Source organism: Lepidochelys kempii, chromosome 2 (assembly GCF_965140285.1).
Source record: "Lepidochelys kempii isolate rLepKem1 chromosome 2, rLepKem1.hap1, whole genome shotgun sequence".
Taxonomy (NCBI): domain Eukaryota; kingdom Metazoa; phylum Chordata; order Testudines; family Cheloniidae; genus Lepidochelys; species Lepidochelys kempii.
In genome coordinates this window covers 237,221,085-237,234,820 of record NC_136381.1, presented here as the reverse complement: position 1 = coordinate 237,234,820, position 13,736 = coordinate 237,221,085, and the positions used below count along the sequence as shown (strand labels likewise).

The 13,736-nt window shown below is 42.1% G+C and overlaps 1 protein-coding gene across 9 annotated transcripts in view; it reads left to right on the top strand.

Moving 5' to 3' along the window:
- The window catches only part of ABI1 (abl interactor 1), a 120,374-nt gene that overhangs the window by 29,975 nt on the left and 76,663 nt on the right, over positions 1 to 13,736 (top strand). For 8 of the 9 annotated variants that reach the window (XM_073334294.2, XM_073334297.2, XM_073334293.2 and 5 more), the window contains exon 2: positions 7,860 to 8,027. In XM_073334294.2, the coding sequence (XP_073190395.1) occupies positions 7,860 to 8,027 (168 nt within the window). Of the gene's footprint in view, positions 1 to 1,970; positions 2,274 to 7,859; positions 8,028 to 13,736 lie in introns of those variants that run through there. The other variant, XM_073334300.2, reaches the window with a different exon arrangement.

Genomic DNA, 13,736 nt, shown 5'->3' with positions numbered 1-13,736 from the left:
GCCTTCCAAGTTCTTAAAAGCCTGATCAGGGATATGAAGCAGGGATTTGATGGAGACTTTCAAGCTCATTATGGAGACATGAGAGTGCTATGTTGTAAGAAGTTCAGTGTTGTTGGGGGCTGCATAATGAGCCAGTGTGTTCATTTCCTGGGTGGGGAAGCTATTTGTTTTCTGTGCTGTGTGGGATTGCCCCTTGTAGATGTCAGGGTTCAGTATTGATGGGTAGGCGCCTCCAGGCCAATTGCCTGAATATACCTCTTTCCCATTGAACTGACATTGCAAGTGTATCCCATTCCAGTAGAAATGGGAATGTAAACTACAAGTGAGCCCCCCCCCCTTTTGAATTTTTAGTGAGTCTTTCAAAATATCTTAGTTAACACCGGCTACCATATTAACAGGTTCTAGCACCAGCAGTGTTCCCTTCTCTTCCTCCCCTTCTTCCTCTTGCTTACCTTCTCTTTAGTCCTTGTATTATTGCTTCTATTTGTATGTGGGACCAGGATCTGTGACCCCGAGAAGGCAGGTGAGGCTATCAAAATGTCAAAGTCCAGTTTTGACCTAACTATTGAAGCTAGGTTGGGACTTTCTTTTTGGTCCTGTCAGGCCACCAATTTATGCCATACTAAATTGGCTTTTCTGAAGGAGGCCTTTGCTGTCAAAACTTAGATCCAAATCTTGGCTCTCTTGAATTCGTTGGCAAAATCTCTTGTGACTTCAGTGGGACCAGAATTTTGGCCCATAATCTAGAGTGAACAGATGAGTCAGAGGGGGGAGGGTCCGGGGGGAAGACTCTGAAGCGTTGATCTGATCATCTCGCTTATTAGGAAGTATAAATTACATTCTGAAACTTTCCGAAAAGGGTAAGTAATAGAGGGAAGTGAATAAAAGTGAGTGAAATTACATAAAATCTGGTATATTGACCATTCTTTGTTCCTATTAGACTAGAGGTTGCAGCTAAGTAGTACTATGCAAAGTAGTACTATGTGATGAAGACGGATGACTTAAGTCAGTTTACATGTGATTTAGACTAATTCGCTTTTAACTGGTTGATGCAAAGCAAGTAGCTTTATAAAGCTGTCCACAAAGCTAAAAAAATACCCTTGCATTTTCTTTCAGCAAATACAAATTTGGTACATTGTGTGAACGACAGCAAAACCATATAAAAGTGCATATAAATCTACAGCATTCCTGTAACTAAGAGTGTAAAGAGGGTCTGGGCTCTTTACTCAGTGCCCAGTAACTTGTCACTTGTTTAGCATTTTAGTCATGTCTCTGTATAACTTAGTGATTGGTCAACTGATGTAACATTGCCATAAGCAGTTGTCTTGTTTTTTTCTCCTTCTTTGAGGTTGCATACATTCCAGTGTGTACTCTTCCGTATTTTTCATCTTTATCTGTTGAAGGATGGGGAGGCAAAATCCCCACTGTCTTTAAACTATCTAATATGAGCCAACTATTTATTTCTTTCCAATGCTGCCACACTTATTGCATCCTGCTGAGTTGCTGACTTCAGCAAAATTAAATCAAGTGTTCTTGGGGGAGTGCTTCCTCTTGCTGCAAGTAGTGCCTCTATTTAGTCATTCCTTATTTATGGTAGAGAGTTGATGTGGCAGCAGCCAGAAGCCTCTAAGCTTTGTTCATAAGGAAACTGGCAGCATATTGAATGGAATGAAATGGGGAGAAGTGAGAGACTGGGTCTTGAGCGAAGATAGTGAAGGCATGTGTGACATTACACCCCATATTCTTCATGGAAATATGGTTCTGTTGTGGATGAGACATAACTGAGATGTACTTTATGCAAAATGGGTCTTGTAAGATATCATTGGAAAGATTATAATTTACTGAATGTATTTATCCAATTTTTATGCTTGTATCATTTTTGTATCTGAAGCTGGGATTATTGACCATGTCTCTGTATTTCGAATATGCTACGTTGGATGAGGCCAAACAATGTTAGTGGCTTATTGAAGAAATGCACACAAGCGTAAGGATTACCCCAGGAACTGTGCGCAATAGAAACCTCTCGGAGATAGCTCTATACAATGGGAACTGTTTGACCCAGGTCACAGGATAAAAGCTTTCCAGCAAGTGGGGGGAAGATATAAAAGAGAGAGACTGACATGAGATGGCTTGACTCTCCCCACAACACACCTGAAAACACCTGAGGAACAAAGACTGAACTGAGAGAATTGATCTTTAGCCTGTATATGAAAACCTGGGAAAGCCAAGGCAACTTGTGCCTTAAGAATCTGCCAGCCTGTTTATCACTTGGGGTGAGAATTTGCTAATTTGTATCCTACCTATCTAGTGTGTCAAGCTTAGTTTGCGTGTTTTGTTTCATTTGCTTAGTTATCTGCTTTGTTCTGTTTGCTATCCCTTGAACCACTTAAAATCTGCCTTTTGTAGTCGTTAAAATGCATTTTGTTTAAGCCCGGTTTATGTAACTTCTACAGGGGGGACGGGAGTCATGCAAATATCTCTTCACATTAAGGAAGAGGGTGGATTTTTATGAGCTTGCACTGTACAGAAAAATCTGTACAACACAAGACAGTATTATTCTGGGTTTATCTCCCAAAAGGGGTGTGCACGTGAGTACTGGGGGAGTCCTCTCACACAGAGCTGACTTCAGCTGGGGGGTGTGCACATGTGCGCTGCAAGAAGCCCGAGAGCCTAGTTCAGCAAAGCAGGGAGAGGGAACCCAGGCTGGTTGAGCAGGAGAGGCTCATGAAATCCCAGTACATCAAGTGGCATCCCAGAAGAGGTGTCCAACCAGTCACAGCATGCACTAGTGTTTTTGCAGTAAAAGTGAATGAATGTATTTCTGAGATGCTGTAGAGCTGGCGTCTCAAACATGCAGTTCTTTCATGTGGCCCGCAAAGCTCCCTGCATGCGTGCTCCCCACTTCCCCCCCCCCCCCCCAGCCCAGCTTGCCCCTCTGCCTATCTGCAGGCCAGGGGTGGGCAAACTACAGCCTGCAGGCCAAATCCAGCCGCAGGATCGCCCCCCCCCCCCCATGGAGCTGACCAAAGTCCCTGTGGCCGCGGGGGGGTGGGGGCACAGCAGAGGGCTCTGTGCATTGTTCTTGCTTCCAGGCACTGCCCCTGGCAGCTCCCATTGGCTGGGAATGGGTAACTATGGCCAGTGGGAGCTTTGGGGGAGGTACCTGGAAGCGAGAGCAACGTGGAGCCCTCTGCACCTGCAGGGACCTGGTTCTGGCCACTTCCTGAAGCAGAGTGGGGCTAGGGCAGGCAGTCAAGGAGCCTGCCCTGGCCCCGGTGCACGCCGCTGCCACCCCAGAGCCACTCTAGGTAAGCGGTGCTGGGCTGGGCTGGAGCCTGCACACTGAACCCCTCCTGTACCCCGCAGCCCAACTCCCTGCCCTGAGCTCTCTGCCATACCCTGCACCCCCTGGGGGCAGAGAGGGAGCAGAGTTGGGGTGGTGACTTCGGGGAAGGGGTGGGAGGGGGCAGGGCAGGGCCTCATGGAAGGGGTGGAGTGGGGTTGGGGCTGGGGACAGTGAGGGGGTGTGTCAGTGCATTGGCCTGAGGGCCACATCACTAATCTTCATGTGGCCCTTGTGATCATTTGAGTTTGAGACCTCTTTTTTAGAGAGTCACCTAGCAGGATTGGGAGAAAGGTTGGACATGTAAAGGATACATGCCTAAAATTGTCTCAGGATTGTGAGCTGGAGTAGCTTGGAAGATGGTGGGAATCCAATGAAATGGAGAAAGTTAGGAAAGGAGATGGTTAGAATACTGCAGACACGTTCCTATGGAAAAATGTCTGCATATAGATGGTAATCCACAGAAAAATAGTTGGTTCTCTCAGCTCTGTGTGCATAAGGGAGAGTGAATAATGGACAGATCCTTTATTATGTGTCCCTGAAGTGGGTGGCTGAGTTGGAGCACATTCGGTGACTCCCCATCTCCTACTGTGGCAGTGATTTGGGTGGAGTTCATTGTGAAATCATAATGTGGTAACATCACTACAAATCTGAAAGTGATTCAGGGAACTTCGCAGTCTTGCCAGAAACCATCCCATGAAGTAGTAGGGAATCTAAGCTGCACACTGGCTTAAATATATTTTTTTCACAACCTCTTGAAGCTTCATACTTAATTTCTGCAGAAGCAAAGAGCCAAGTTGTCATTCCACTTTAGTCAGACAGCAGTTAAGGTTACAGCAGATGTACAGGTCAAAGCTGGTTTTAAAAATGGGATTCTCTTTTGGGGAAACTTTTTTACTGAAAATGTTAGTGTGTTTTTGGTTTTTTTGGGTGTGGGTAGTGTGTGTTTGGGGGGGGGGGGTCCTGAAATTAGACAATTCAATGAAAAGGTTCAACTTTTCAAATTTTTTTTTTTTCCCCAATCGTCTCTAGTACAACTGGAGAAGCATTGGTCTGTTTTGAAGTTTAACATAGACCACAAAGAAATGACTCCCTTCTTCCCACATGTTTTCTGGATATTTAGTAATATTACATTCATAATGTGTTAAAAGTCATTCTTGATGACTTGCAGTGAACCCCTACTGAAGCTATAAATATCTTAGTGTTTGCCAAATCTGCCTGAACTGGTTCAAGGGGTTGAAAATCATCTGAGCAATTGTTTCTATCTAATGGTTTGCAGGAGGCCATTGGCTCAAATCTTGATTCTATTGAAATCCGTGGGATTTTTCCTATTGAACTTAATGGAACCAGGATTTGTCTCTTATTTCAAAAGCTATTCTTTTGAAAAACACATGAGTATTGCACTCTTTTTTTTAAAAGGGAAGTGGGACACTTTTACATTGAAAACAGCACTGCCTGGTATAGGAGCATCTGCTCAAGGAGAGGATGGATAGAGTAATGGTTCTAGAAGACCAGAGCTCTGTTACTACTCTGATTTCCGTGTGTGAACTTGGGCAAGTTGGCCTGTGCATCCATGTCACCCCCTGTAAAATTGGGATAATACTTCCCACCATATAGGGGAGTTACAAGGCATTAATATAGGTGGAAATCCTCTGAAAAATGCTGTAAGTACCAAATACTGTCAGTGTTGGTGCCATGACAAAACTACAAAAAAACGGTCGTTTAACTCAATTATAATGTTTTGGAACAGAAAACACATCTGACCCTCCTTGCCCCTACTCCAAAAACTCTAGCAGGCATATCTGTTTTGAATCTGTATTAAGAGACTTATACCACTAGCTCCCAGTTGTGTAATGCACAAGCCTAAATGTCATGTTAGCTTTAACCCAAACAACAACAGAAAGAACAGAGAAATTTCCCCTGTGTTTTATGAGTGAAGCTTTTGAGAATTGTACTAACCAAATTCTGCTGGGGTAACTGACCCTTGGTGCTACATATTTTCCTCAGACTGTTTTTGTATAATCATGATGTTGAACGAATTTTTTGTTCAAATGACTAAAATGTCTATCTGTTGAATAACTGAAAATGAAGAGCAGACATTTTGTCAAATGACTCCAATTGCTTGCTGAATTTGCCAGAGAAATAAAAGGTTTTCACTTCCTTCCCATTTGACAGCACTGAATCTCTCATCTAGTTACTACAAATGTTGTCTTTGTATCATGTTCTTATTGCCTGACTCTCCAGTCCATGGTCACACACAACTCCTCAATAAGTGTCTAGTGTAGGTAAGGACTATTGGATGAGGCCATACTTGGTACCATTGAGGTGCAAGTTGTGCTGACTACATGAAACCTGTCCTGTGAAGTGTATCATTGTGGCTGCCGCTCCACCGTTTGCAGAAGTGTTGGGAACCTGGTAGCTTTTTAACTACTGTGTTTAACTCTGCTGATAGCACAGTGGTTTAAAATAATGGTAGCCTGTCTATATTGCCAATCTTGCCATCACCAGTGGAGTTGAACCAGTGGTAGCAACTCTGGTTCAAGCATAGAAGACATTCAGTATCCCTGATGGTTGACCAATAGCATTATTTTTAGTTAAGACTTTTGGTGGTATTTTGAAAATTTCTTGGATCCCCTGGCTTCTGCCAAAATGTGCTATGGTAGTGGTGATCTACTCTCTACCATTAACCATTTTGATTAGATTAGACTTCATTCTTTTTGCTGCGTGTTGCAGAGAGTCCTCTACTTCAGAGTCTTTTTTCTTTAATTCCCCCCGCCCCTTTCATGGAGGTTAGCATGCCCCCAGTCACTGCTAATGCTTTCTATTAAACCATTGCTAGAAATTAACTTTTAATGTAAAAAAGGGTTGACTTCTCTGACCCTGACACCATCCTTAAATAGTGTCATTGCTCCTGAATATTAAACAAAAATGTAGAGGCAAAAGAGTTAATGATGCAAGGTTTTAAGAATGATACTTAAGCAAGCTGAAGTCAGGAAATGCAGGGCTGAGGTGGAGTGCAAACTGAACTCACATTCCCTGATTTTTGCTATGCTTAATTTAAACTTTCTATTGCAAGGAATGTTGTCTTTTTTTTCTCTCCTTTATTTTCAACTTCTTTAAAGAATAACAAACAAGAGCCGGGGAGGGGGGACAGGGAGAGAAGAAATCCAGAATTGAAAGGAAGGGTTTAGAATAGAAACCTTTCCCCAAAAGCAAGTGTAGCTGTTGTGATTAGGTGCTCTATAAATCACTAAAATTATAAAGTAACTTGCATTCACAGTAGGTCATCCTTCTGATGAGACTTCATTCCTTCCCTGCACATTTCACTTTGTTAGCAGAAAATAATTCCTCTTTTGGGAGGGACTGGGTAGGTATGAATTGCTGCTCTGAAGGGAGATTAGGGGGCTAATCTGTTTAGTTTTGAACGTCACACCCTACTGAGGTGTGGTGTAGGGAAAATTCACACCTCTGCTTCTCATATTGCTTGTATCTAAACACACTTGAAAAGGCAAATGTCACCAAGTGCAACATTGTGCTTGTGTTGTCTGTCTTCTGTCTCCTTCTCTCCCCTGGGAAGTGAGGGTTAAACTGGGTGGTGGAGGAGGGGCATGTTACCACAGGTGTTGGGGTTGGGGTGTGGGAGGAGGTTAGTGGTGCAGGCTCTGGTTGGCACTTACCTCAAGCAGCTCCCGGAAGCAGTGGCATGTCCTCTCCCTGCACGCTCCGAATCCCGCAAGCCCCGAATCCCGCTCCGCAGCTGGAGTGCTAGAGCGGGGCAAGCGCCAACCCTGCTCCCTGGCAGGAACTCAAGGACTGGATTATGTCTGATATGCTGGCTGCGGCCGTGCTTTGCCCACCCATGTTTTAGCCCCTCCACATATGTATGACTCTTGCCTTAGTTTGGGACTGCTTCCCCAGCTGAAGAAAGGTTTATCAAATCCTCATTGGAACAGGAATAATTTCACAAAGGCTCTTGGATGCAGGACCCGTATGAATGCATGTCCTCCTGACTCTCTCTGCGCTCTCCCTCCTCCCCCACTGTGGGATAAGCAGCCAACACAGCTGTAGAGTTGGCTTGATAGTAAAAAAAACTTGTGCACTGGGGGACACCCAACTGTGGGAAAATGCTTTTTCCTTTTTTTAATTGGCTTGGGTACTGTGAAGAGAGAAGCTGGATTTCACTTGTCTGGGGAATTGGAAGCTTCTCTCTGGAAGTGAAGGATAGGCGGGTTACAAAAGCCCTGCTCCAGAGAATTGATACTAGTCGTGTTTCAACTTAGAGAATCACTTCTTAGCATAGACTATCTTTACTTAAACAAAACCATCATATGTTTTTAGCGTCTGGGTGTGTTTGTTTTTTTTCCCCTGTTCATGTGAGTTCTTGCTTGATGTAGATTTGATTGTGCAGTCAGAGCAGTTACTCAATCAGGCCTTTTGGGTGAATGGTATTCTAAAAGTAATGGTTTGTCCTCCTTTCTTCTGGCCTTACAAAAATGATATCTTGTTTGTTTTTCAGGCTCCCGATAAAAGGAAAGCATTAGAAGAGACCAAAGCATACACAACCCAGTCTCTTGCCAGTGTTGCTTATCAGATCAATGCACTGGCCAACAATGTACTCCAACTGCTGGACATTCAAGCATCCCAGCTGCGGAGAATGGAGTCCTCCATCAACCATATCTCCCAGGTAACTTTTTACATAGTTTTTTTTTTTTGTAGGATTTCAATTCCCTAAGTTTGCGGATCTCGTCATCTAAAAACTTTACTGGGGTTTTAACCCACTTCCACTTTGGTGGGTCTTCATCTTGGCAAAAGTAAAAATGTTATCTGTGAATCCTGTAACTTTTCCTCTAGTAATGAAAGATTCTGTTTGTTCTGCCTCTTATAAATAATGGTTCTAAAGGTTGAGAGTTGGGTAATTATAGTGTCTTTTATTTTAATAATCCTTAATGTCATTAGTTTTTCTGTGGAGTTAAGTTTAAAAAGCAACCTTTCAACTCTAGTTTACGAAATCTGCTAAAATAGTAAAATACATAATTAAAATAAGCTAGTTTTCTTTCTCTATTTGAACTCTGAAGAGAAGAGTTCGCTCACTGAAGCTTCTAATCTTTGGATTTTAAATGGAAAATAGGTGAGTCTCCTATTCTAGAGCAAAACGGAAAGAAAACTCTAAAATATTTATTAGTAGCAAGCCAATATTGTCTAATGTTCCTGTTGCTGTGACACTATTAGCCTCTACTGGAAGAAGTTTCTAATTCATATCCCAGCATTAACTTATTCATGTAATCAAATACGGTTAACTCAAATATGGAATTTGGGTTGTGTCTTCGCCGTGACTTTGGGACTCTCCATGAATTACATAATACATTTTTTTGGTGATTTTTTCCAAGACGAACCCATCCCCTTTTAATGTTTTGTAACATTGAAACAGACAAAATGAAGCACCCACCCACCCCTAATGCATTATTTAAGTTACGGACTGTCTCTTGCCTAGCTGCTTCCCTCTGTCTCTTCCCACATCTTTTCTTCACTCTCCCTGCCACTTTTGTATGTCTTGCTGAGGATCCAACATAGTGATGTTGCTAGTTGGTGGGAGCAGTTTGCAGTTGCCACTGTTGGAATGGCTACTGGACAAATGTGGTCACAAGGAGGAAAAACAGAAGAGCACTTCTAAATGTGGAGTATTTCCGCAAGTGAGGAGCGTTTGAAAGGTGTGGCTAAGAAAGTGCCAGAACAGCAGGGGAGTATTCTGAGCTCCTAGTTTTGGGCTACTTCAGCAGCAGGATTAGTGAATCTGCTGTTGAGTCAGCTGAAAATCATGTGAATAATTGACACAATATTAGAAATATTCTCAACCCCCCCCCCCCATCTTGAGCCTGTGAGAGGTGATGGGATGTGTTGTGCATTGAAAGAGTAAGTGGGGGGCTTGATAGGTGAGGCCATATGGATGGTAGGAAAAAGCACTATGCTGGTATCGTCAAGACAAAAGTGTTAGTTTTTTTGGGGTTACAGAGTGCAGGAGGGAGGATGGAGAGAGTCTAGTTAAACACTTCCAGTCCTTCAAAAAGGTCTGGTTCTTGGGAGTTAGTTGTTTACCCAGCCCTAATTATGTATTCACTAGGTAGCTTACCTAATAACAGACTATGGAATGACAGCAAGGTCTTGTTCAAGTCAGACCTTTCCCATATACTAAATAAAAAACTTAGTTTTTGGAAAAACAGATTTTGAAGGGGTCTCTTTTAAACTACTCAATACTTCTGTGTTTGTGGGGATTTTGAAACCCTTAGTTGGCCAAGCATCCCATATTAGTTGTATATCTTTCCTGACCACGCACTTGCGATCAGAACTTTTCTGTGACTTCTACTTCCCTCCCCCCTCCAATCAACTTCTGGTTGAACTGAGCTTACAAAATGCTGTGGAGATTGATTTTAAAATCTTCCTGCTGAGAAGGAGCTGCACTGTACACTGCCGGAGGTGATGGGTCTTTATGGAATATGTAAATACACCTTGCAAATAAAAAGCCTTTCATAAAGTTGTTCTAAAACATTTGCTTAGTTCTTAATATGTATTTTGTATGGTTTTTTAATATTGCCAGATTTAAAAAGTCTCTAATTGTCATCTAACTACTAGAAGTAAAATTGCTGTAGATACGTTTCTAGTTATATAAAGGATTTGGAAAGACATTTCTGGACCCTCAAATCTCACTTGCCTCCAAAAAGAGGAACTGAATGTGCTAACCTTCTATCTCAACGTTTTCTCTTTCACTGCCATATACAGAATACCACGCTTTCATAACTTTTGGACACTCTCATGTCATCTAGAACAAATTACTGGTGTGTAAGAAAAGCAGTTCCCAGTCAGTATTGGGAAATTTTGTGTTTAAACTGAAATTGTTGATATCTCCTTGGTCCATTGATGAGACTAATAGTGTAAAAGCTAAAATATTTGATACTAGCACAAAAGGTGTAACCCTCTGTACTATTTTGCGTTTTGAATTGAAGGCACTATTCCGAATGTATTGAGTCACCTGATACATGAACTGTTTGCTAAAGACTGTGAACAATCAGTGCTTTGTGGAGCTTTGCAAGAGTCTTTAGCAAGATCTCTTGTAGTTTCCTTGGCTGTTGGGTCTTTCCTGAAACTAATCCCAATTATAAAGGAATCTTTTCAGACTCATGTTACAAAATTAAAACTAGATACCAGTGATGCAAGTTCAAATGTGTGTGTGTATATGTGTGGCTGTTTTTTTAAAGGTTTTGTTCAAATTCAGTTCTTCAGTTATGTATTTAAAAAATAAAACACCACCCTGTGCAGTCCCTTACTGCCAATTTCAGAAACGGGTCTTTAGAATTTGTCTTCACTTGCCCCACTTGTATCACTTTTGAATATTTCCATTAAAGCAGATCAGATGTATGTATTTAAATTGGATAGTTTTCTTAAGTTGGTTCGAAAGACGAGGACCAGAGCCAGGCTAGTGGGCATAAGGACGTGCATTGTGCAAGCTTCTGCACTCAGCTTTGCAAACGTACCTCAGTCATTCTCAGCAACACTTCTACTAGTCATGCGCTTCTCTGGAGCATTGCTAATCTGTAGCTCCATTTGTGAAAAGGTATGGCTCTCTAGTTATTCTGTCCTGTGGGCAGATCTCCCCCTCAGTCCCACACAACACACAGTGACCATGTTCTTTTCCAGTCCCGTGCATGTTTCTGAAGTTCTATAGATCAGTTTGGATATTGGGCTAGAACATTATCAGTGTCACCTGCCTCCTTCTAGACTTTCTGGGTTAAATGGCCTGCTGTGTAATCTTGACTTTAAAAAATGGTTAAAATATTAGCATCTGTATTAAAGTTACAGGTTTAAAATAAGCCTTAATAAAATATTACAGTGAGCTGTCTTCCCTGTAAGGAAGATCCATAAGAGTAAAGTGCACAGTTTAATATAACAGCATTTCTGAAGAGCTGAGTTGTGCTCATGGAGAACTTGATCACTTATTATGAAGCTTCAGTTTAAATTTAAAGGCAAACCAAAAAGAGGCTTTATGCAAACAGATGAAAGCCCTATTTGAGTGAGACTTGACAGATTGGGCTTCTCAGAGGCTTTTCAGTGAGCTGCTTCACTGTTGCTTGTTGTTGCACTTGACTATGGAGATATGTTTATGGAGTTTTGTTTTAACCCTTGACACCTGCTTTGAGCTTTGCCACATTATTCCAACCCTTTCCATGCATGCCAAAGTAGTAAATACAAAGCTTGCCGTAGCATCTTTGGAGATGCTTGCAAAGCCCTTCCAATGCAAGGGAGTCTGTCTGCCATGATCACAGTACTAAGCACAGGGCTGGCTTGAGGATTTTGGGGAGGAATAGTGAGATGACACTTTTGGGACACACCCAAACTTTTACATTTGTGTCTCTCTCTTTAGGTCCCCATCCCACAGACTTCCAGCTGTAGAGGCAGCATCCCGCTGCTATATTTATCTCAACCTTAGTGATTGGTTTACTTGGTTTTATGTTTTAAAGGCTAATATAAATCAGTCTTCTCAAAGGAGAGCTAAAATTTACTTATTTTTTAAAAAAGTAGAGACTCTTTTGTACTTCGTTTTTCCCCAAAAATAACTGAGTCCCTTGGCTATGGGCTTTGGAGACCAAAGGGCTGCTCTCAGTAAAGTAAACTCTTTATTAGCGAAAACACTACGTGTTTTTGCAAAAAGTTGGGTCTCTGCACTGTCCTGAATGGGGCTTATTTTGTGGAGAGTATTAATATTTAGGTGCACGCACGCACATACACACACTGTTCTCTGATTGTCCTGGTTTCTCTCTTAGAAACAGAGGCTAGCATAAGAAATTCACTTAAGATGGAGAACTTTCAACCATTGCATTTCCACAGTCTGATTCTGGCTCTCTTGCTAAGAAGAGTTGGGCTGACAGGGACATCCTTGTTTACGTTTTTTAGTTTTGACACAGTAGCTTATCAGAGCTCACATGTATGCAAGGGCAGCTGCAGTACTGGGCGTAGCAACTAGTTTGTTTCCCCCTGAATATAAACAGTTTTTAAATAGCTCATTATTTAAATCAGTGCCTGCTGAAGTGTAGAGGAAGAAATAGTCCCTTTCAAGAGATAACATATAAGACCAAAAAATAAAATTAAATTAAAATTCAATGCGCAAATTCTTCCCCTTGACTCAAAAGCTGACTTCAAATGTGTAGAGATCTGACAAAATGGAAACTTCTGACAATAAATGTAATTCCCTGGGCTATGTAAGAAATAACTAATAGTTCTTCTGATGGCATGAAAAATGTTGAAAACTTTTAGAACTAGAAATTGAAGGCCCAGATTTAGTTTAAAAGAATAGTGCCTGTTAACCTCTATTTCATCATTTTGTGTACTTGGCTTTTTACTCATATGGTGTTCAGACTCCTTCTGTTTTGTAATGTTGGCCAATTAAAGCCAGTAGCACTAATGGAACACACAGATGCTATCTTTTTCTCCTCAGACTCTCAGCTGTTGGCTTGAACTGTCCTGCGAATGACATAAATGCTTAGAGGTTGATTTTACATTTTAATGTATGATCAGCCAGGATTAGCATGGACTTCAGGTTACAGCTAATTTCCCAAGAGGTTCCAGGACTTTATAAGCCTACCCAAATGTCCAAAACCACTCCAAGCAGTAGCAGATTATTAAGCACTGATCCACTGATTTGTGGATCTAAGTCTTGGCTGTTGGGACATAAAGCCCAGCTGAACTTAGATTCTTAGACTCTGCTGGGAGTGTGCCAGAGAAGAGTGGAACAGTCCCACAAGAGATAGGAATTTAGATGAGGTTGAGGGCTGGTTTTAGCTGTACTTTTGACTCCTGTATATTTGAGTTAATATGATGTGTTTTATGTATTGGGTATGATCCATGGTATAGAATTAAATTCAAACACCCAAAGCAACAAATGGTAGGAGGGCAGAGCATGTGACAGACCACCTACTGCTGTAGCTGTGCTTACCATGAATAGCAATGCAGTGACTGATATCAGTAGTTCTGAGGGCATGTCTACACTTACCTCGGGAGTGATCAATCCAGCGGGGGTTGATTTATCGCGTCTAGTGAAGATGCGATAAATCGAGCGCTCTCCTGTTGACTCCGGTACTCCACTGGAGCAAGAAACGCAGGCGGAGTCGACCTCCTGCAATGAAGACAGCGCAGTAAGTAGATCTAAGTACGTCGACTTTAGCTATGTTTGTTCACGTAGCTGAAGTTGCGTAATTTAGATTGATTTCCTCCCCACCCCCTCGCCTACTGTAGACCAGGCCTTAAGACTCTTATCTCCGGAAAGATGAAAGAACCACCTCCTCAGGCTCCAGCAGTGGTGGGCAGACTGATAAGCCACAGCTCCTCAAGCCACCCTCTGAGGTTT